At 54.4% G+C, this 21019-nt stretch overlaps 10 protein-coding genes across 10 annotated transcripts, besides 16 other annotated features; all 10 read right to left on the bottom strand.

Moving 5' to 3' along the window:
- Nucleotides 1-25: 25 nt before the first annotated feature.
- Nucleotides 26-51: a microsatellite.
- Nucleotides 52-206: 155 nt separating this feature from the next.
- On the bottom strand, nucleotides 207-2195 carry Tco025E_01315 (putative GTP-binding protein; the record flags this gene model as incomplete). The annotated part of the gene is made up of 1 exon (XM_029368253.1): nucleotides 207-2195. The coding sequence occupies one exon, from the start codon at nucleotides 2193-2195 to the stop codon at nucleotides 207-209; it is 1989 nt and encodes a 662-aa protein (XP_029231748.1).
- Nucleotides 2196-2223: 28 nt separating this feature from the next.
- Nucleotides 2224-2288: a microsatellite.
- Nucleotides 2289-2450: 162 nt separating this feature from the next.
- Nucleotides 2451-2472: a microsatellite.
- A 218-nt stretch (nucleotides 2473-2690) lies between these two features.
- Tco025E_01314 (leucine-rich repeat protein) lies at nucleotides 2691-3842 on the bottom strand (the record flags this gene model as incomplete). Its single annotated transcript, XM_029368252.1, has 1 exon — nucleotides 2691-3842. One exon carries the CDS (start codon nucleotides 3840-3842, stop codon nucleotides 2691-2693), a length of 1152 nt encoding a protein of 383 aa, XP_029231747.1.
- A 335-nt stretch (nucleotides 3843-4177) lies between these two features.
- Nucleotides 4178-4209: a microsatellite.
- Nucleotides 4210-4231: 22 nt separating this feature from the next.
- On the bottom strand, nucleotides 4232-5569 carry Tco025E_01313 (oxidoreductase (with NAD(+) or NADP(+) as acceptor); the record flags this gene model as incomplete). Its single annotated transcript, XM_029368251.1, has 1 exon — nucleotides 4232-5569. The coding sequence occupies one exon, from the start codon at nucleotides 5567-5569 to the stop codon at nucleotides 4232-4234; it is 1338 nt and encodes a 445-aa protein (XP_029231746.1).
- Nucleotides 5570-6059: 490 nt separating this feature from the next.
- Nucleotides 6060-6085: a microsatellite.
- An 81-nt stretch (nucleotides 6086-6166) lies between these two features.
- Tco025E_01312 (metallo-peptidase, Clan MA(E), Family M1) lies at nucleotides 6167-8773 on the bottom strand (the record flags this gene model as incomplete). The annotated part of the gene is made up of 1 exon (XM_029368250.1): nucleotides 6167-8773. The coding sequence occupies one exon, from the start codon at nucleotides 8771-8773 to the stop codon at nucleotides 6167-6169; it is 2607 nt and encodes an 868-aa protein (XP_029231745.1).
- A 150-nt stretch (nucleotides 8774-8923) lies between these two features.
- Nucleotides 8924-8976: a microsatellite.
- A 218-nt stretch (nucleotides 8977-9194) lies between these two features.
- Nucleotides 9195-9230: a microsatellite.
- A 16-nt stretch (nucleotides 9231-9246) lies between these two features.
- On the bottom strand, nucleotides 9247-11079 carry Tco025E_01311 (uncharacterized protein; the record flags this gene model as incomplete). The annotated part of the gene is made up of 1 exon (XM_029368249.1): nucleotides 9247-11079. The coding sequence occupies one exon, from the start codon at nucleotides 11077-11079 to the stop codon at nucleotides 9247-9249; it is 1833 nt and encodes a 610-aa protein (XP_029231744.1).
- A 430-nt stretch (nucleotides 11080-11509) lies between these two features.
- Tco025E_01310 (GINS complex subunit 4) lies at nucleotides 11510-12301 on the bottom strand (the record flags this gene model as incomplete). Its single annotated transcript, XM_029368248.1, has 1 exon — nucleotides 11510-12301. The coding sequence occupies one exon, from the start codon at nucleotides 12299-12301 to the stop codon at nucleotides 11510-11512; it is 792 nt and encodes a 263-aa protein (XP_029231743.1).
- Nucleotides 12302-12462: 161 nt separating this feature from the next.
- Nucleotides 12463-12505: a microsatellite.
- A 100-nt stretch (nucleotides 12506-12605) lies between these two features.
- On the bottom strand, nucleotides 12606-13820 carry Tco025E_01309 (uncharacterized protein; the record flags this gene model as incomplete). Its single annotated transcript, XM_029368247.1, has 1 exon — nucleotides 12606-13820. One exon carries the CDS (start codon nucleotides 13818-13820, stop codon nucleotides 12606-12608), a length of 1215 nt encoding a protein of 404 aa, XP_029231742.1.
- A 453-nt stretch (nucleotides 13821-14273) lies between these two features.
- Nucleotides 14274-15176, bottom strand: Tco025E_01308 (acyltransferase; the record flags this gene model as incomplete). Its single annotated transcript, XM_029368246.1, has 1 exon — nucleotides 14274-15176. One exon carries the CDS (start codon nucleotides 15174-15176, stop codon nucleotides 14274-14276), a length of 903 nt encoding a protein of 300 aa, XP_029231741.1.
- A 384-nt stretch (nucleotides 15177-15560) lies between these two features.
- Nucleotides 15561-15589: a sequence feature (A-rich).
- A 1185-nt stretch (nucleotides 15590-16774) lies between these two features.
- Nucleotides 16775-16803: a microsatellite.
- Nucleotides 16804-16816: 13 nt separating this feature from the next.
- Nucleotides 16817-16839: a microsatellite.
- Nucleotides 16839-16903: a microsatellite.
- Nucleotides 16904-17143: 240 nt separating this feature from the next.
- Nucleotides 17144-17208: a microsatellite.
- Nucleotides 17209-17300: 92 nt separating this feature from the next.
- On the bottom strand, nucleotides 17301-17891 carry Tco025E_01307 (uncharacterized protein; the record flags this gene model as incomplete). Its single annotated transcript, XM_029368245.1, has 1 exon — nucleotides 17301-17891. The coding sequence occupies one exon, from the start codon at nucleotides 17889-17891 to the stop codon at nucleotides 17301-17303; it is 591 nt and encodes a 196-aa protein (XP_029231740.1).
- Nucleotides 17892-17994: 103 nt separating this feature from the next.
- Nucleotides 17995-18059: a microsatellite.
- Nucleotides 18060-18132: a microsatellite.
- Nucleotides 18133-18679: 547 nt separating this feature from the next.
- Nucleotides 18680-20866, bottom strand: Tco025E_01306 (putative cysteine peptidase, Clan CA, family C19; the record flags this gene model as incomplete). The annotated part of the gene is made up of 1 exon (XM_029368244.1): nucleotides 18680-20866. One exon carries the CDS (start codon nucleotides 20864-20866, stop codon nucleotides 18680-18682), a length of 2187 nt encoding a protein of 728 aa, XP_029231739.1.
- Nucleotides 20867-20964: 98 nt separating this feature from the next.
- Nucleotides 20965-21019: a microsatellite.

Here is a 21019-nt window from a genome sequence, read left to right as displayed (position 1 = left end):
ATAGGGCAGGATCTAATTTTCATAAATATATATATATATATATATATATATTTTCAATACGCTCCCTACATGCGGTACGTGCTGGGTTGCATGCAACCATACCTCCTCTTCCTTGCCCACTCGCACCTCTACACGGAACAGTTTCGCACGCATTAAAGCAAAATTAGAAACTGTGGAGGAGGGGAAGGAAATGGTGTCGCTCACGCCTATCCTTCGAAGGTGTACCCGCGCACTGTCTCCAACGCCGCCTGCGCCTTTTTCAACGCTTCCATCATCGTCTTTGTGGCCTTGCGCTGCGTTTCGACCTCCGGCGGCTCCGCAAGAAGATCATCCGCCTTTTGCTCGTTGTACAGACTGCGCACCAACCTTGCATACACGTCCTCGCGCAGCTTCGTTATCATGAGTAGCGTGATGGCTTTGGGAACCTGGTCAGCGACAGAGCCCCTCACGATGCCAAAGTACCCCTCAACCATGTCCCGAATGACGTTGTTAATGTGCTGCTCGTGAGCCGACATGTCGTTGCCTAGCAGAATCGTCACCGGCACATCCCCCATGTTCTGGCTTTCCACGGCCGCTGGGGTCGTTTCAGTAGTGCTCTTTTTGGGCTTATCCTTTTCTTTTTCCTTCTCCTTTGCGTCAGTTCCGCCGTGCTGCGGCGGGGGTGTTTCTGGCCTCTTCTCACTTTCAGGGCCAAATATTTTCAGAAACGACCGTTGTACCAACTCCTCCATCCTCGGGTGTTTCACGTTGATGAACCCGCGCTCCGCCGCAACGATTGTCCGCACGTGTGCCGTGGTGGGCACGCGGTACTCCTGCAGCGACTGGCGACAGATCTCCACCACGGCATGCTTCAGCTTGGGAAAGCTATCCAGCTTTGAGGCGCAGTTGTCAACAATCTTGAGGAGCTCTTCGTACACAAACTGCACACACTTCTGCGAGGGCTCTTCCAGACGCGAGATCTGTTCCCTCGAGAGGGCCACAAAGACTTGGTCCGAGGGAAAAAGGGCGGAGTGCATACCAGCCATGTTGCGTGCATTAATGCGGATGTACTCGTCCGTCAGCTCCTTCCTGGCGGTGAGTCCGTTCACGTACTTGGCGAAGCACTCATTGAAAATGTAGTCCAGTCGAGCACCGCCCATCAATTCCTTGGTTGCGTCCGTTGTACCGCCATCAATTGTGTGGGTGAGCGTGTCGCTAAATTTTTTGATAAGCGACAACATGTGGGCACTTGGGTCTATGTTAGTCTGCTCCAACATGCCAAGTTTTTCCATCTGCTTCCTAGTGCTATCCAACAGCTTGTCCACGTGCCGCTTGAGGTCGGGAATGACATCCTTAATGTGCTGGAGGAGGAGTTGATTCAGCTTCTTCGCGAGATACTCCGTGCCCTGTCTGTCGGCGATGGCGGAGTACGCTGGGTGGTTGCGAAAGAACGCACGCTCGTCCTCTCGTGCGCTCTCCATGCCCTTCGAGTCATTGATATCCTGCTGGCTGCGGTTAACCACCCCGACGAATCCGTGGCGGAGGCTTACCAATTTCCCGGTGAGGGCGTCCAGCGCGTCCGTGCCGCGGTCCATGAGGTCAAGTTTTGTCAGCACACCCACCGTGCGGAGCCCCTCCGGGTCCAACTGCTTCGCGAGGCGCAGCGACGCACTCGTCGCGAGGTCTGTGTTTGCGGGCGAAATGGCGAGAATGATGGTGTTCACTGGGGACACGTAGCGGGTCACCATCTCCTTGATTTGGCGGTCGATGTCCTTCGGCTGGTCCCCCACTGGGTTCATGACGAGCCCCGGCAGGTCTACAAGCGTGAGGTTGAGCACGTGCTTCGAGAACACCTTGAGGTTGATGGGGCGGTCAGAAATGGCCGACTTCCCCGCGATCTCCACCGTGCGTCGTTGAATCTCATCGTTGATCTGCGCAAAGTCAAAAAACTTCTTATGCGGTTTGTGGAGAAACTCCCCCCACTCCTCCTCGGTCGTGCTGGGCAGCTGCACAAGTTGCAGCACGAGCGGGCAGCGGGTCACGATGCCGGAGCCACGCGGCAGAAAGTCCTTCCCCACGATTGCCTCCAGCACGCTGCTCTTGCCGGAGCTCTGGCTGCCCACCACAGCAATTTGCGGCAGATTCAGCTTGACGTTCATTTTCACACTTGCGAAGGCATCGTGAAGCTCGTTCACGACAGAAATTAATTGCTCCATCGCCTTGCGTCTGTCACCTCTCTGGCCCAAGAAGAGAGAGAAAAGCAAGTCAAAAGAAAAGAAAAGTAAAAGTAATAGGTGAAGGTGAAGGTATCCGCTCCGACAACACGGAGGGCTTTGCACGCGTGCGTGCGGCGAAGTCGAAGGAGCACACAAAGGCCCATATAGCTGGAAATAGTAACTCATGTGCAAGCATGCCAGGGGCACCTTGCATGAAAAAGCTTGGCCGACGATTTGTTGCCGTGCACCAAACTAATATATATATATACATATACATGCAAGCACACAGATGTTTTGGTTACTGTTTTCATTTGTATTTCTTTTTTTTTTTTCGAGCTGGAACAATTTACGCGTAGGCCCGCCCGGCCCCACCAGCTCATGCGCCGCAAAGCACCTTGCTGAACGCCTAGCAAACCAGTCGACCGAGAAACGCAAAGGCAAGTGGACGGGGAAAAAACAGCACGGAAGAAGATAATTTTCTTCCTTGTTTGTGCGTCACTCTGCAACTTCGTTGCCTTCCTCCTCGGCCCAGACGCCACGCAGCCTCTGCCGCTTCTTCTTTGCCTCCGCAATCTCCTGCAATACGTGAGGGGCGTACGGCACCGTGACGTGAAGTTCACCCGTCACCATGGAGCGCTGCACCTTCGCCGCCGACGGCGCAATCTCGCGCTGCAGCGGCACCTGGATGAGCTTCCCCTTCACCACCACGCGAATGTAATCCACCTCAATCTGCAGATCTACAAGGGTGGTGGAGAGGAACTTTGGCACCCCCACCGTGAGGATCACCGCCTCCTCGCTACTCTCCTCGTCCAGCCGGATCGGCAACTTGGGCTCATTCCGAAGTAGCAGTCGGCCGTACTTTGCCATCTCCTCCTCAGCACTGAGACGCCGCGGATGCATGTTTAACTCCGCGCCCAGGGCCGCCAAGCTCCCCGCTTCCTTTTCCTCCTGAAGCTTCTTCTGTCGCCGCGCCTCCTCCTCCTCTTCCTTCTCGCGCAACATCTGCAGTCGCTCCTCCGGCGTGTGCCCGTAGACCCGCTCCCCCTTCTCGTTGTACCGCGGTGGAAATACCTCAATGCCTTGCCTGATCATCTCTGCCTTGATCCGCTCCTCCTCTCGGATACGCAGCGCCGCCTCGTCTACAACCGCGGCCACGTCGCTATCGCACTGGCGCGCCTCGATACGCTCCGAGCGCGTCACCTCCTCCCCGTCCAGGTCCCGCAGCTGCGGCAGCGCATGAATAACGTAGGCGCGGTAGCCCTCAACCTTTGTGCACGGGTTTCCCGTGAGGTGCAGCTGGTCCAGAAAGGCATTTGCCCGCAGTCGTCGTACACACGTCATGTCCGCCACGAAGTTCAGCGTCAGGTCCAACCGCTCAAGCGCCTCACAGCCCTCTAACCCCTCGATGCAAGTGATGCTGTTCACGGCCAGGTTCAAGTACTTGAGACACTTGAGGTGGTGCAGTCCCTCTATCCGCGAAATGTAGTTGTTGCACAGGTACAGAATCTCCAGCTCGCGGCATGCATCCCCAACCACCTCGATCTTCTCAATGTCTTGCTGGTGCAGCGCAATTTCCTTCAGATTGCTCAGGCACCCCTCGTTGTGCTCCGCGCGACGGCGCAAAAGCTCAACCGTAATCCGTCCCATTTCTCTTCGTGGCCCACCGCTTTCCCACTCGCTGGACGCAAAGGTGTCCTCCCTCTCTATTCGGTTGCCGCGGGAAGTAAAAATAAAAAAAAATTACAACAAAACACAACAGACACCCGACACTTGATTATGCACACACCCTCTCGCCCTCACTCGCCTTTATTTTTTTTTCTTACGGCCTATTCAAGAGGCCTCAAACGAGGGTGGAAACAAAATATCGACGGACAGAAGAAGAAAAAGGAAACGGTGAATTGTGCGCGACACCAGCAACAAAGTCCAGACGTAACGAGCACACGCGCACGGATGGCGATACACACATGTATAGTGATGAACCAAGGGAGAGAGAGAGAGAGAGTCGGAGAGAGAGGGGTGGGAGCAGGGAGTCGCTTTCACAACCCTGACGAGGGTGCCACGGGATTGCTGAACGCCATGGCCAGCGCCTCACGAGCTCTATTGAAGCTCGTTTCATCGCCCGAGAGCATTGCGGCATCCACCGCCAGTGCATGCTGAAGCAGCGGGGCATCCTCCATGCAGGCGTGGTCACGGTAGTCGTAAAACCCCGTCTTCACGAGACCACGCCCCGCCACGGACGCCCGCAGAACCGTCAGAAATGCATCCATCAACACCTCATAGAACGGCGACGAGAAGGACAGCCGCTTCAAGAGTGTGTGAATCCCTGCCACCGTCGCGTCCAACGACGCATGTGAGTTTCCCGGAAAGACAGCGCGAATGGCGTCACGATGACGAAAATGATAGTTCAGGCGTCGCCCAAAAATGAACTCTCGTGAGGCATGATTCGTGCACGCCATCGCAAGGGTGGCCGTCGCACACGCAGGCAAAGGTGTGCCGTGTGGACGGGAGAAGGCCTGGTTCACAAGCTCTTCCGTTGCACCGATGGCATGCTGCATGTAGGACATCATTGCCGAAACGGAGGCGGGGTACTCGCTGCTCACCATTCCAGCTCCCATGCAACACAACGGGAAACAGCCGTTGACAAAGGAAAGAATCCCCGCAGCGTTCGGCTCGGTTAACCACGTGACGCTCTCGCGGTGCCATAGTCGCTGTGATAGATCCCGCATTGCTTGTAGCGTCTCTGCCTCAGTCTCATCAGCCATGGCAAATGCAAGCGAGACCCCGCTATTGCTATTACTAGCATGGCTGCTGCTGCTGCTGCTGCTGCCGCTGGTGGCGGCGGTGGTGGTACTGTTCTCAGGCAGCGAGGCTGCAGCCCACTCCCTTGCAAACAACGGACCCGAGACGACGACCACCCTCGAGGGCTGAGGACGAATAACGCGGTTTATTTCCTCCACTGGCGTTAGCCCCTCCCGTGAAAACCCTCGAACAAAAACAAATAGCGGCGCATTCGCATTCCTTATGAGGCACTCACGTACACAAGCTGGCGTCTCCTCATGCGGTGTGGCGCCCTTTGCTTCCGCGAAGCAAGAGACAGGTAGACAGAGGAAGGACGCCTTGCAGTGCGTAGGCTTCTCTGCCGGCTCCTCACCCATGACCTGAAAGGACATCTCCGATGGAACGTGGATGCTTCGGTCAAACAACCGAAACGTTTTTGAGCCGAGTTGCAGCTCCTGCAAGTAATCCTTGTCGCGGGCGCACATGGTGACGACGGCCCCCGCCTGCGCACCCCTGCTTCCCATGTTCGCCAGCAGAGACAGCGCGCACGCCGTGCCGAGCTCACCAGCGCCGAGTATCAAAAGCCTGGACGTCATTGCTCGAACTACTTTCCCCCTTTTAAACCGTGTTGGCTGCGCTTTTCCTCCAGTCTCTTCACCAAGAAGCACCCACGCCCATGCACGGACGCGAGAAAAACGGAAGAAATAAAAAAACCGTTGTGGGGTAAAACTAAGCACCGCAGAAAAAAGAAACAAAAACGAAGAAGGGGTGGAACATGGCGCGTTTTCTTCGCGCTGGGAGGCACCAGCGCCCAAGCCCTCTCTTTTTTATCCCCTTACCCCTCATTCGCGTGTCGCGCACGCCCCGAACACTGAACGAAACTTCAACAAGTTTGGCTTAATGCCCTTCTCCTCATTGCTCCCTCCAACCCCCTCCTTTTTGCTTTACCACCACTGAGAGCCCTACCTGCAAAAACCATCGCAACGCACACCTACCCACACGAAAACTGTTTCTATTTTCTCCTACGCTAACTCCTTGCACCACTTAACTTCCTTTACTTCTCCCGCTTTGGTTGCTTCCCCCTACTTTTTTTTTTGTTATTTTTCTTTTTTCTGCTTCCATGAGTTATAACGTCTTTCTTCCCATTTCCTCCCCTTCTCAGGGCACCGGCGAGCCCAAGTAGGAAATACTTCTTAGAGTGGGAATAAAATATGGCTCAGCTTTGGCCCAACGCCCCAGTTGAACCTAAGCCACGTACGCAGTCGAATGTCCTCCACCGCACGGTGTATGGCCAAACGTGCGTGAGGCATCGAATGACTTTGAAAAAATTCCTCGAACTCCTTTCCCTGGGTTTCTCCCGTAAGGGTGGAGGCAACATTCTCCACAATGGTTTGTATGCGGAAGGCTCCTCTTCCCCACTGCTTGTCCACCCCTTCGAAGTGCTTCTTGAAGAGCGACCAGGCGTAATCCTTCGGCAGTGAGGGGTTAGAGACGATCTTCGCAAAGACTGCACTACCGTACTGTGCACGAATGCCTGTATTGTAGATGCACTTCCTTGCAATTTCCTCAACGCGTTCAGGATTTATGTCCCAACAAAGGGCGCTCAGAATACAGCGAGCTGCCTCTTCACTGTCACGAAGCATGGTGTAGCGCTCCCATAAGGCAGCGCTTCGCGCTGCCGCATCATTTGGGACAAGTCGCACGTAGGCTGAAAGAGACATGGCAAGTGTGTCTAACGAATGCACGCCACCTTGCATATAACTTTCCGCTTGATTAAGTGCCCATTTCACAGTCGGAGATTGCAGAGCCTCCTCCGACGGCATACATTTCAACGCCGTGGCGAGGGCAGCATTAATGTAGAAGGCACGCTCCAAGCGTTCTTCCACTGTAGTTGGCTCTGTATTTAATAGCTTTGTGGCCCTTTCGCCAATGTGAAACATGAGATTGCGTCGCAGGTCATTCCTCACGCCATTGTCCTCCAAAATGGCGAGTAAAGCCTCCATGGTGTTGTAGTACTCTTCCCAGACACTCGTATCCGATTCACTTTCACTCAGTAGTGAGGGGAAGATGGCAAGGCGAGCAACGTCTTCATTCCCCATGTAAATGGAGGCCAGGGTGTCTGCGATCAAAGTGCGACGGTCCGGGGTAGTAAGGGCGCCGTAAGCACCCAACAACGCAGAAAACATATCATCATCGTAACGGCAGCGAAAAAAGCCCTTTCCAGAAGGGTTGGCGTTAATCCACGCTGACTCTGCAAGTTCTGCTGGGAGCTCGACTTGCTGTGGTTCACTTCCGCGAAGCGTGACGCGGTGCGTCACCCCACCCACGCCCTGAAGAACGATGGGCACACACCACAGCGTTTTCTTTCGCTCCACCGCCGTCACGAACTGGCAAGGCTCCTGCCGCAGGACCACCGTGTTGGGTGTAGGACGGCTGACGTGAATGATGGGATAGCCCATTTGCGTCGTAAAGGACTGCATGGCTTCGGTGAGTTGGACGCCAGAGTCCTCCTCCAGCGCTTGCCAGAGCTGAATTGTCCGTGCGTCACTGTACTGGTGCTTCTGGATGTAGTGGGCCACGGCAGACTCCCACTTTTGCTCGCCAAGAAACGCCTGCAACATGAAGACCAACCCCATACCTTTGTCGTAGCTGATGGCGTCAAATATCTGCGTGATCTCGGCCGGATCGTTAACAGGCACCTCAACCGGATGGCTGTGCTCGTACATGTCGCTTACGAGGGCTCTGGTCACCTCCATAGCGGCATCCTCGTTGCACTTCCACGACGGCTGCAGGTGGTGGGCCGCGGTGTACCCGCACCAAGAGGCAAACCCCTCCTTCAGCCAGAGCCCCTCCCACCAGTTGATGGTCACAAGGTTGCCAAACCAATTGTGAGAGACTTCATGGCAGATCAGCGAGGTCACTGACTTCTGTGAGGCGACACTGGCGACCCGCTTGTCCAAGAGAATAGACTCCACACACGCAATGCAGCCCCAATTCTCCATTCCACCAATGGGAAAGTCAGGCACCGCCACAAGGTCCAACTTGGGCAGCGGATATTTGCATTTAAAGAACTTCTCAAAGTATTGAAACGCAAATATAGCAGCATCCAAGGCAAAATATGCCTTTCCCGAGTTGCCAACTGTGGTGTAGACACTCACAGGTACGCGGCACCCGTCGTAGCTGGCTCTCTCAAGCTCCCCCACAAAGCAGGCGGTGAGGTACGGCGGAATGGCACGAACGGTCTCAAATACATGCGTCACAGCGCCGTCGTCAACCAGGACGCATTGGAGAGGGCCGTTAGACAACACTTTAAATCCCGACATGTCCGTCGGAAAAGAAACCCGCAGGGTAAAATCCGCGCGTGCGGAGGGTTCATCCTGGCAAATGTAAAAAAGCCTTGCGGCAGTCGGCTCAAAGTGTGTCGCTGCCATTCTGTGCTCGACACCGTCGCTGGTTTTGAAGACCACGCGGTAGAAGCCACGCATCTCTTCCCGAACTTCGTGGGAAAACGCAAAGGTCACTGTGTGCGTATCCGCGGGTTCCCCCTCCAGCAGCAGCCGCAGGGTCTCTGCCTTCTCGTCGCGCCCCGTGATGGTGGCACCGGTGACGGAGTGAACGTTCATGGAGTTGCCGCAGTGCAACAGCACCTCCCGCGACGCCGCGACGTGCGGCACTCGCCGCAGCACCACCGTCTCCTTGCCCTCGTAGCTCCAGTTTTCGAGGTCCAAGCTTACATGCAGATCGTACGCGCTCGGCACAAAGGGGTTGTGCAGCCTCGCGGCGGCTGTGGCAGACGACATCCCCAAACTTCTTACCGCTCCGTGCACAAGCTGCCGCGCGAGCCAAACAATTGAAATAAAACCTGCCCGGTATGTAAATTTACTTCGTTTTATGCTGCTGCGGCGAGACCAGTCCAAAGCACGGCAGCCATCCACCACCACCAGCGCCAGAAAAAGAAAAAGATAAAAACAAAAGCAAAAAAAAAACACAAAAACAAAAACAAGGCGTCGGCAAGCATCCACAAGGGACAAAAGCCAACACTAACGGCGCAGAAAACAAAAAAAGTGTTGGAAACCCAAGCGTCAAAGCCCGCAAACAATGAAAGGGTCACCGCGCGGGGGCGAAGTAACTGGCAAGGCGGTGTCCCCGCCAACAAGCAAAGAGGCTTCGCTCGGGGACGCAGAGAGAGGGGCAAGAGCACCAACCACGACAGCGTGGAGGGGAGAAAGGAGAAAGAGTGAGAAAACGGAGGAAGGAAGGAGCAACGGCCGCGTCACCAGTTTGTACTACCGCCAGCGCCGTTACTGTACTCCACAAGTTGGTCCGACAAGAGGCGAATTTGTGTCTCGAACGCCTCACGCTCGCGGTCGGCGCCCTCCGCCTGCTGTTGGTTGAGCGACAGCAGCCGCCGCACCTCTTCTTGGGCGTTTGCCAATGCCTCCTGCTTCTCTGCCAACTCCAAAAAGGTGTAGTTCATCTGAGTATGATAGCACACTGCGGCACGATCCGCCGCGGCCAGCGCCGCCACAAGCTCCCTGTTGTCTGCCGGGGCAAAACCACAAGTGCTGGTAGCGTCAGGAGGGGAATCCGGCAATGGAGGCGTTCCTGACACGCCACTTGTTGGCAGGCGCGGCACCGCTTGAGTGGGGCTCCAGGCACGCGATGCGAAAGTTTCCAGCGATTTACACATAAATTGCAGGGCCGCCCGCACGTGGTCGTTGCTTGTGACAGATAGTGACATTTCTTGCAGCTGCTCACGGAGGGATTCCACCGCACAGCGCAGCGAAGAGGAGGCACCGCAGCCTTCCCACCAAAATCGCTCTAGCGCCAATAGCCACTCCGTCGAGTCACAGGCCTGCTGCTTAAACAAGGTACAGGAGTTGTCGCAGAGTCGCTGCAACGCCTCGAGAGACCCACGAATGGCGGCAATTGTGCCGATGGCCCCCAGCGTGGTGGATTCAATAACCACCTGCGTGTCATTTCTGCGCTCCGTAACATCGCTGCCCTCCGCCTTCTTACAGGCATCGACGATAAGCCGGACGTGCTCACACATCATCTCCAACCAGTTGTTAAAGATTGAGATGAGAAGACCCTGGAGCCGTTGCATCTGTGTTAGTTTTTCGTCCGGCCCCAGCGACGCGGTGAAGGCCTCCTCCAACTCCGTGAGATGAAAAAGCACACTTGCCTTCTGCACGCCATGCGCCTCAAGCAGCGTGCTAAGTCGATCGCGGTAGCAGCGCATGTCGGTTAATGTGATGCCTCTTATCTGTGTACTGAATGAATCGCGGAGCGACGCCACAAGGACGGAAACGGCGCTCATCAACGTGCGAATGAAGGCAGCGACACCGCTCAATGTGCCGAACGCCAGTTCCTCACGGACCTCGCGCGGCGGGACACCCCCGCGTTTGGTCGCCAAGGAGGGCGCCATAACGGCACGAAGCCGCCGCGGAGCTTCGGCGTCGTCCCAAGACAAGACGAAAAAGTGATGACAAAACTGTGCTAATGCCGCTTGCCTAGTGCACGCCACATTCAGCCGGTCGCAGGCATTCGTTGTGGAGTCTAAGAGGCTTCGCAGCTCAGCCACCTCCTCCTGCACTGCGGCACATTCAGAGGACAGTCGCTCACTTTCCACCTTCCACCCTTGCCGCTCATCCTCGTACGTTTTGCGCAAGTCAAACAGCTGCATGTGAATGCTTTCATTTTCCGCCACCAGCTTCTCCTGGTCCTCCGACGAGAGCCTCAGCGGCAGCTCAGCACCCCTCAGTCGCTTTGCCGCGGCGCCGCCGTCTTCTCCATCGGCGCCCGTCACAAAGGAAGATAGACCCCTCAGTGTTGTCTTCATCGACGCGGTAAAATGTCCACGCTTTCGTCCCGCCTCCAACTCTCCCTCCGCCGCGTTGAGTTTTCTGCGGAGTTCCATGTTCTCATCCTGTACGCGCGCCAACTCCTCCCCAATGGCGGCCATCTGGTCCTGAAGTTGCTTGTTGTGCTGCTCAAGCAGCTGCTTCTGCTTCGTCACGCTGACAACCGCCTTCTTCAGCAGCGATATCTTCGTTTCGGCGTCGCCGTGCGCCATGAGCGCCGCCACCTCCTCCTTGCTTGACATGCCTGCCCCCCCCCCCCCCACAAGAAGCGAGTCTCCTCTTTGTTTCCCGCGGAAACAAAACAAAAACAAAAAAAATGGAGGCTAGCAATGACGCAATGCCGCAGATGCCGATAGAGAACGTCGGGAGAAAAAAAAAGAGGGGATAATTGATGCACACTGTGGAGGGAAGTAAACGTGCAGGCGGGGAGGTCAACGGGTGGAGGCAGTAAGTATTAGACCCCCCCCCCTCCAAAGCTGAGAAGACACAGGCATGCCTCTCTCACTCAATTTGTTCACTCTCCCGACAACGCGGCGTAGCAGTGGCACGCAGACTCATATCCTTCTCTCTTCTCTTACACGCACGCACAAAGTGAGAGAGAGAAATAGTAGCAAGTAAAAAAGGCTCGTCCACAGACCCATGCTTCCATCACCTTCAGTTGATTGCCGGGGGTCAGACCAAGCGCACCCGCCCATCCAAAATGTACGGTCGGAAGGCGCGGTAGGGAACTAGAAAGATCTCGCCAGCGTGGACTGTTTGCTCCGCATCTTCGCCCAAGCGCACCACGCCGAGGTCATCCAGGACGACACAAAAGACGTACTGGTCCAAGTCTGGCACGGGCAGCAGCTCAACCCCCTCCGCGTACGGGGGGTTCGGGACGAGGTACTGCAGCTCTGTCGGGGCAGCCTGCAAACCCGCCTGAAGTACATACTTGGACACCAGTTCAGCGAGTCTGTCAGCAACAATGATTTCGTTGTGCGATAGCCTCTCCCGCAGCTGCGTCGGGGCATCGCTATTCGCCTGGCCCTCGTAAAAGATAGACAAGGCCAACGACTCAATCTTTCGCAGACGACAACGCAGTAGCTCGGAAAGAAAGAACTGAGCGCGTTGCACCTCAAGTGCCATGATGTCAGAGGGCTGAAAGGGCAGCAGCGAGGTGCCGGGGGCCCGCTCGGCCGTTTGCTGCTTTTCTTGCGCACTCAGGCGGCTAATCTGCTCGTTCTGTGCAGCTATCTGAGCCGCCACGCCGTCCACCACAGCCTCAGGGTAGGGCAGAATGTCCGGTGCGCAGCGCTCATTCTCCGTCGCCTGAATGATGGACTTGAGCAGGCTGCTGAGGGCGGCAGAGGTTGAGAGCGGCGGGGCCTCACTGCTGGTCGCATTGCCCGCTGGTCGCCAGTCAGCGACGCCGTCAGGACTGTTCTCCCTGCTGAGGGCCTCATCCAGGTGGTCCTCAAAGAACATCTCCGCCGAACACCCCACCAACGAGACGCAAGACGAAAGAAACACGCACGCAGAAGATTGTAAAGAGCAGGAAGGGGGGGGGGGGAAGTAAAACACCACAGCAATGGGGAACTACAGCCATAATACTGCCCGTCCTCCGTCAAGCCCAAGAAAGAACCGAGCACAGAAATATACACACGCACACCCACATACACAAAAAGACACTGCGACAAAGAGCTGTCACACTTCACAGCAGACATCATTAATTTGCTCCGGAAAGCGAAAAAAAAAAAAAAACTGCCGCCAGTCAGCAGGCCAGGAAGTCTCAGCTCATGGTACATTCTTCATGTGGCACAACTGGTGGGAACACACGCGGCCGTGAAGGAGGTACGGCAGTGGAGCTGAAGGCTTTAGGAGGTGTCCCATTAGTTTTCGCCAAAAGACCAGCTCCATGTGATAATGGAGCCTCGGGAAGCGGCGTTGAGGGATGCTGTTGGGCATTAACAGGCCTTACAGGAGGGGACCCGCGTTCCTGCTCACCGACGTTGCAGGTGCAGTCGACAGTGTCCAGCGCGATATCTTGACCCGACCCCTGCCCCCGCGGCAAGATGCTGTTGAGCTCAACCCACTGGCGCATCGTCACTGAGTTCGCCATCTGCCTCTGTAGCCATTGCATACGCACGCCATCCCAACGGCACCCCGCAATATCGTCCAGACACTTCGCCAGAATCTCCTTATAATGGAAACTTTCCTCCTTGATTATCGCGCAACGCACAATGGACTCGGCTGTGCCCAACTCACTCCTCTCCTTCGCGCATCGGTCCAAGCTCGAGTGGCGCCAGCGGTGCCTACCGATGAGAAACTCATCAAATGCAGCCTCCTTCTCCGATCTTTCCCGTCGTTCTTCCATTTCCAGACACCGTAACTCCTCACAGAAACTCTTGGATTCACACGCTTGAAGTCGGGGCCCAGGCTGCCAACCAATATTCCCCGTCTCTCTGGCGGCACACCCCGGAGACGACGCTGCACTGCGCGGGGGCGTGGTTACCGCTCCACTAGGCTGAGGAGGGGCTCTTGAAGAGGGTTTCCGCTGTTGCTGCCATGCATCATGCGAAGCGCTCAGAAAACGCGGAGTTGGGGGGTGACGAAGAACATCCCCCGTCCATCCATTGCTCTGGATAACCCACGCGTGTTCGGACAGATTTGGTCGACGGTGGGGTGCTCGATCAACAGGTGCTGAGGTCTGAAGACGCGGCGCAGGACGCTTCAAGGCCCTCTCCTTTTCCTGGGGTCGCAGGACGAACGTTGTGGCCGGGCCATGATACTCCTCGAAGGGTGGCACACTCCTCCTTTCATCACGAGCCGCAGTCGACGCCCCAGAAGTCGTCCTCACACCGTCCTTCCGCGGTAGGTGAAAGTACGCGAATCGCGCCTCTGCACCCAGGGGCTGCGAGAAAGGGGAGCGGCCATCTCGTATGTACGCCTGGAGCGCCGCCGCGTCAGAACTTTCCACAAGTTGCGCCAACTCCCTTTCGTCCATAACGCCCTCTGCCCCCTGGTGACGCTGTCGGCGCGCGGCCCCACGCGACTCCTCCTTGGCGGGCGCAGTGCAGGCGCAAGGAGGCCACTAGAGAAAAAGAGAGGGATAGGGAGAAGAGCAGAGGGGACCGTGTCACACTTCAACACAAAAGATCACAACGACGACAACAAAAACGGCAGCGCCCCGCTCAGCCAGAGAGATTTGCAGAATTCGCGCGCCTTCACCACAGGCCAAGGATAACACCAATAAGTACGTAAGAAAGCCGGAGCAACAAATTCCTCTTCTCCCATACTCTCCACTACGAGTCCAAGCAACGCGTATGTGCGCACTTCTGACGGCCCCGTCGCATGCGCGCACGTACACACGCGCCTCAGAGCTCACCCCTAAGTCCAAAAGTCAAAACAGTGCCTTGCTAGCTCCCCCTCAACAATTTCCGCTGCTCATAAAACTCTATTACCCGGCAAGAAACCTGCGAATTGGTGCCACGTATTTCTCATTCTTCCGCTTCACCAGCATCCTGTCCAGCTGCTTTTGCATTGCTTCTCTCAAACCCTTTGCCACTTCCGCGCCGCTTGCATCCCTGTCGTACTCATACTTCCCAATGAAGAAGTGCACGTCGGCGGGGAAGCCTGGGAGTCCCTTCATCGTCGGGTCCCACACCTCCTGAGAGCCGGAATAGACCATGTAGTGAATCGGCATATGACGCTTGGTGAGCATACTGAAGGTGCCTATGCGGAAGTCCTTGAGCGTCTCTGGCGTGCGATTGAGAACGCCCTCGGGGAAGAAACAGATCACACCGCCCTGATCGAGGAACGTCTCCACCTCCGCCATGACCAATGCCTGCTTCTCTCTGTCCACCGCAAAGGAGTTCTCGTCCTGCGAGTTAAAATGCACAGGAAAGTGTCCGCACGCACGGATGACGCCCCCCATCAGCGGCATTTTCCAGAGCGCCTTCTTTGCAAATGCCTTGCAGTTGGCGAGAAAACTGAGGGGGCAGAGCCAGAGAAAAAGAAGCGTATCAAAGAAGGATGTGTGACACGCACCCACCGCACCTTTGCTCTCGATGGCACGCCAATCCAATGACCCCTCAAGAAACCGCACGTGAATGTGCGGGGACAACCACCACAGCGCCTTGCCGAGGAAAATTCCGCTGAAGATGCATGATAACTTCTCACAGCTGCGCGCTTTAATGATCTTTTTGTCGGCGGCAAGGCGAAGGGGAGCGCAGAGAGCAAAGGTCATCACGACGAGCAGCACCAGGCACAGGGAGAACCACGCTCGTGCAACTATAACCGGGCAACGCCGTGTGTACAGAAGCCACATAAAGATGGCGAAGAGGAGCAGAAAGAATACCATTTTGCGGACGAATAATTTATGAGGCACCTTATGTCTACTACAATTTGGTGAATCCTTCTAACAGGCAAAACAAAAAAAAACGATAATAAGAATTGAATGTATAAAAGTCAAAAGACGTGCATGAGAATAAAATTGAAATTAAAACACAAACCCGCAGGCAAGGAACAAGACGCAGAGGAGGTGGAAATAAAAATAGACATGCACTATGCTTTCGCAGCCTATTGGCAGTTGCACTGTGTTTTTTTTTCGTTTCCTCCCCATCCCTCAGTCACCACACCAAACGTAGTAAAAAAAGAACTCTTCTTAACAGGCTCTCTGAGTAGGTGTGCGAGGAATCCAACGCGCGGCGAGCAAGCAAAATCCTAAAGCAACCAAGCAAGAGTATTTTTTTTTCTTTTATCGTTTTATTTTTTCCCCCATCCGCCTTGTCATCCGCACCGCCGGTTGATGGTTTCTGCGTGTGTGCGCGTGTGTTTGTGTCTGCCTTCCGCCCTTTACTGCGCCCGAGGCCCCGTCCCCAGAAACGGCGGGCGCGGCTCTCGGGCCGCGCAGGCCCACACACGCCGGCCACTCGCAGACAGGAGGAAGGCACTTCGCCAGCCGGGGAGCGGCGCGGAGGCCCTGCGATCACCGGCGAAGAAAAAAAAACACAAATAAAAACCAAATAAAAAACAGAAAAGGAGGCACTTTGCGCGCGCAGGCACGCCCTGTAAACTCCCTTTCTTTTCCCAGCCGCATTGCGGCGCCACACGCAAGTGCCGCGTTAAACAGACAAACACGGCTGTGAAGGGGAAACAGCACCAACCTCGCCCACTCCCCCCTCCACAGATCACACGCAGAAAAATATTCGAAGCCGATGGTGCAGACGAAAAACAAAAAAGAAAAGCGCGCCAAGACAAACAAACAAAAAGGAAATAGAAATACAGAGAAAGAAGAAGAATGCATGATGCCCAACGCATTTACGCCGCACAGGTATGGTGAAAACAATAAACGCCATTTTGGTCATGTGATGACCACTCTCTGCACTTTGCCGTCTCCCACAACTTCACTATTTTCCTTACACGGCAACTACATCCCTCCTTCTTCGTCCTGTCTTCTCGCCTCTCCCTCACTTCCTCTATAGCTCACTTCCCCCTCCCCCCACTGTTTTTTTTTTGGCGCATTTGCTTTCTCATTGCAGCGCCCACATTGTGTCGTGCCACGACAGCTGGTGCACCCATCACGAGGGTTGCCTGAGCGCGGACAACACGGCGCATCACCTTCTGTTTGCATCCACGCACGCTCACAGCCTCTTCTTTCGCCCTTCCTTCCCTCCTCCCCCCGCCTTCTCCGAATTCATTTTTTTTGTTGCTGTTGTTGTTTCGTTTGGCGCGTGTGATCCTGCCATACTGCAGGAGTTATGCTGCTGCGGCGTAGCATCAACACGGGACAAACAAAAAAAATGTTAGAAAAAAAAAAGAGAGAAGGTGAGCCATTCTTAACGGGGGAGGAAATTTTCAATGAGTGGCCGTCTTTATCAAGGGCTGGTTTCTCCTGTAATGGCCGAAACCGTGCTCTGGCGGGGCGCCGAAAACACCCACCGAGATGTACACACACAGAACAAAAAAAAGAAAAGAAAAGAAAACAACAATAACAATAGTGGGAGGGAGGGAGGGGGGGGGGAATAGGAATAAAAGGAGTAGTAACAACACAGAAGAAAATAATAATAATAATAATAAAACCATAATGAGGCTACATATGTATATTCTTCAGGAAAAAAAATGAAAATAACAATGTAAACAAAGTAACGCGGCTTTTCGTTACAATAATAAAAAAAAACTACTCCCCTGTATATACATATATACAAGAAATAACAAGGCGGTGCTAATTAGACGCAGCAGCTTCTGCAGTGAGTTCATACAATTGGATACCCCAACTATGCTGTCTAAGAAATCTTAGATATGTCAACACAAAACAAAAACACGTGCATACATACATGTATGTAGAAACACAAATAATTTATATATATATATATATGCATATACATATACATGCTCTCCTTGCCAAAAGAAGCGGCCCCAGTGTTAGAGCAGTTTGAAAACAGACCGCAAGAGGAATCCCACGCTATGCGCTTAGATGTGCCTTCTACAAAAGTAGAAAGGAAGAGACTCCTGGTGGACTTCGGCAGGGCGGTGGGCGACGTCTGGCAAGGGGGGGCACCTTCATACTCATCCTGCGGCCGCGCACCATAACGGATCCGATCGGAGAGGTGAAGTTCCGAACGCTTAGCATTTCTTCAAAACGGTTGACACCATCTTCCACGTCCCCACTTCTTGCTTCCGCAGGCTTCCCTGTTTCTGAAAATGTGGGGTTTGCGACTCCACTCATGGCGAAAGGGTGTTGAGTTGCTTGGGTGTTGCACAAATTCGCATCGGCAGGAATTGGGAGAAGCGAAGCGGCACTTTCATGTGGTCCAAGGCAGAGAAACGGGGCTCCAAACGGTTGCTGTGCTTGGGCCAAGGGCATCATGTAGTTTGCGTGGACAGGCATGAGCGGTGCCCCAGCACCACCCTTTGTTGAGAGAAAGGCGGGATTTTGGTCCTGCAGCGCTGCGGCATCCTGCGAGGCCAACATGAGAAGCGGGGTGAGTTGCGAGACTGTGCTTGGCTGCAATCCCGCAGAAATACCAGGGAAAAGCGGCAGCAGTATCTGCTGACCTCCCTCCGTGAAACACATCACGTAAGCCCTACTGTGATTCATTGACAGTCGACGCTCAAACCGTGTGTGATTTACCTTACTTTGCCTTTGGCGTCACTCTACTCGGGTACCGCCAGGGAGGAGGAAAGTGAAAACAGAACAAAACAAGATAAAAGGGCAAGCACACCACGAGACACAGACACAGTGAAAAGCAAAAAAAAAAAAACAACAACAACAACGAACAAAAAAACAAAAAACAAAAAACAAAAAAAAGAATACAGACGCATGCACGCACGACGAGCACTGCAGGCGACAGACATTCACAAAAGAAAGGGAGAAAAGTAGCGAAACCGCAAGGGCACTTCTATTTGTGTGCACCCCATGCTTTCCCTTTCACCCCCCGCTCGGCAGGATCCTTCACACCAGACGTATGAAGAACCGGAAATGGAGACGTGCATGGAGGAAAAAATGGGAGGTCCCACCAACTAAAATAAGCTTCTGTTGAGCGATGCGAAAGTGGGGCCAAAAAAACAACAGGATAGAATCAAATTAAGAATAATCAGAGCAAACGTGATCGTCTTCTTACTTCTACCCCACTGCGGATTTCCGTCCTCATTGGCTTCTACGGAGTATCATTTTACTTTTATATATTTTCCTTTTCCTTCTTTATATTGCCTTCACGTGTTTGCCGCTGTTGCGTTTCTTCACTTTGCTCTTTATTTACCCCGATTTTGTGGATGCGCACACGCGAAAACGAAAAGAAGAACGCAGCAATAAAAAAAGCAGGATAAGGGCGGTGCTCACGCCCCTCGTACCTGCTACGACCGTCATGCCTTGTCTACCCTCTTATAGAAGTAAAGAAAAGCCAATGAGAACGGCGGTTTGCGAGACTCTGCGACCTTCTCATCATTAAACAGCAACCATTTGCCAGTCTCTGCGTCACAAACATGACAGACGTAATGTCCTACGTTGGCGCTTGCCCCCATGTGGCTTATCATGGCATGCAGCCGGTACTGCGCCGGCCCATCCCCAACAGAGGTCGGGCTGCTCTCCGAGGCAGTAGCTGAGGCAGCAGCGAGCCCCGCCTCCTCCGCAATATTATCGCGACTGAAGACGTAGTCTACCGCCCTTTCTGCGTTCATGCCTGTCTGCAAAAGCGCGTATCTGGCCACGGCCTTGTCTATGCCCATGCTCAGCAACATGAGAAGCGCCTCCTCATCCACCGCTTTTGCTGCCAGTGAGGTCGGTTTGTGTGGGAGATCCTCTTCCATGTCAGGCATCGCCACTTCGTCTGCCTGCAGTCCCGCACTGCGGAGAAACTCCAGATCAAGCTCCAGTGGAGCCTCCACGAACACGTCAAGTTTCTTGACCGTCATGGTTTCCATGTCGAAGTGCGCACGACGGACGAAGATGGGGATGACGTCTGGGAACGTCCCCAGTCGGGTGGTTTTGAAGTACGTGGCCGGAACCCCACAAGCACGGCAGCGGCAGTCTATATCTATCGTTTGCAGCAGTGACGTCAGGCACGCTTCTAAGGAAAAATGCGGACGGCTAGCGTTAATTTCCAGGTCGGTTAGATTGCGATCTCCTTCAGGCCTCTCCAGACCGCACTCCAACGGAATTGGCACGGAGAGGCAAGAGTCGAGCTCACGCGTGTAGCACACCTTGCGGCACGAACTACACTGCACACGGTACTCCATTGTCATCCTAAATACGTCCACCGGATGTGGAAGATGCACACCCGCATCGTGTGAGGGCTTAACGTAACGCCGCATTTGTTCCAGTAAATATAAAAAGTACTCATGTGCATCCTGTTGCTTCGCCGTGGAGAAGTCAGGATGCCTCTGGGCAAACACGCGTTTAAACTCCCTTGCTGTGATGCCGTTGGTGCGTTCCTGACCCTCCACAGAGAATTCGCCCGAGAGGAGGCCACTAGCAACTCGCTCGGTCTGGCAGCCGTGGCAATTGTAGGGATTTCCTCGGCAGGCGTTCTGGTGCCTGGTTTCGCGGCCGTGATAGAACGCCTCCCTAAACGGTTGCAGGGAAAAGAGGCACTGTAAAACCGAGGCCATGTAACAACTGTTACCGAAGTTATGCATCCCAGTTCGCCCAGGGCCAAAGACAGGATTGAGAAATTCCCCATCCTCCGTGATGCTCTTGAAATCGTACTGTGCAGAGTAGTCGTATTCCATCTCTCCGAGTGTTTTGGCTGTTTTCTTTGCAGTTCGAACATCAATACCAAAATGCTTCATATGTTCGGCAAAGTGCACGTCAGACACCTCGGTCTCACAGCAATAGCAATAAAAGTCAGCGCCTGACGGTGTCACCGTGCCAAGTTTAACAACAGCGGGATGCAAGGTGTGCGTGTAGTGCAACAAGGCATGCCCACTGCCCCCTGCCTGCTCACGTGGACATCCAATCGCTCCACATGTCATGCACATCCAGTTGTTGAGTTGACAGTCACACCCGTCAAAGGCACACTTCTCCGACGAAGTTGGGACCGCCTGAAAAGGGTTTGGTAGCTGCTCCAGGCATACAAGATGAGGACACTGCGGGCGCACAACGTCACAACCGTCCGCCGCGCCGGACTCCTGTGCACCTGTTGAAATTGCATTCAGGATGCACTGGTAACAGTCCATCGTCAGCCCCGGAGGGGAAACAAACCGCTTGGCGCATGCGGCACAGCATACGGCACTCTCGTACTCCTTTGGGGCCACAACCCCGAGTTTATTTACATCTTTTATCTCCTCTGCGTCCTCCTCCTTGCCGGGAAGCTCTCTCATCCAAACATACATGGTGTGTGAAAGGAAAATTGAGGTGTGCTTCTGCACGTGCTCAGCACAGAGCCCCATATGGCAACACATGCAAACTAACAACCCTCCCTCTTGTCGCCAATTCCGACAGCAGTAGGCGCACTCCTCCTTGTGCACCGCCTCCTGGTGGTGGGAGGGCACAATGACGGACTCATCCCAGCAATGCGCACAGGCCTCGTCTGTGAGATTAAAAGGTGGCATCGTTGCACCCGGATTAGCCTTTCACCTGTGTGCCGACTGTCGTAGTTTTGGCTGTGCTTCTCTTGCCCGTGTGCTACAATATCGTTGTTCCCTCGAAAGTGTGTGTGTGTGTGTGTGTGTGTGTGTGTGTGTGTGTGTGTGTGTGTGTGTGTG

The sequence above is a fragment of the Trypanosoma conorhini genome (assembly GCF_003719485.1).
Source record: "Trypanosoma conorhini strain 025E chromosome Unknown Tco_14.4_contig_00041, whole genome shotgun sequence".
In the NCBI taxonomy this organism is placed as follows: domain Eukaryota; phylum Euglenozoa; class Kinetoplastea; order Trypanosomatida; family Trypanosomatidae; genus Trypanosoma; species Trypanosoma conorhini.
Note: the sequence above shows the minus strand (reverse complement) of the source record. Positions and strands in the feature narration are given on the sequence as shown.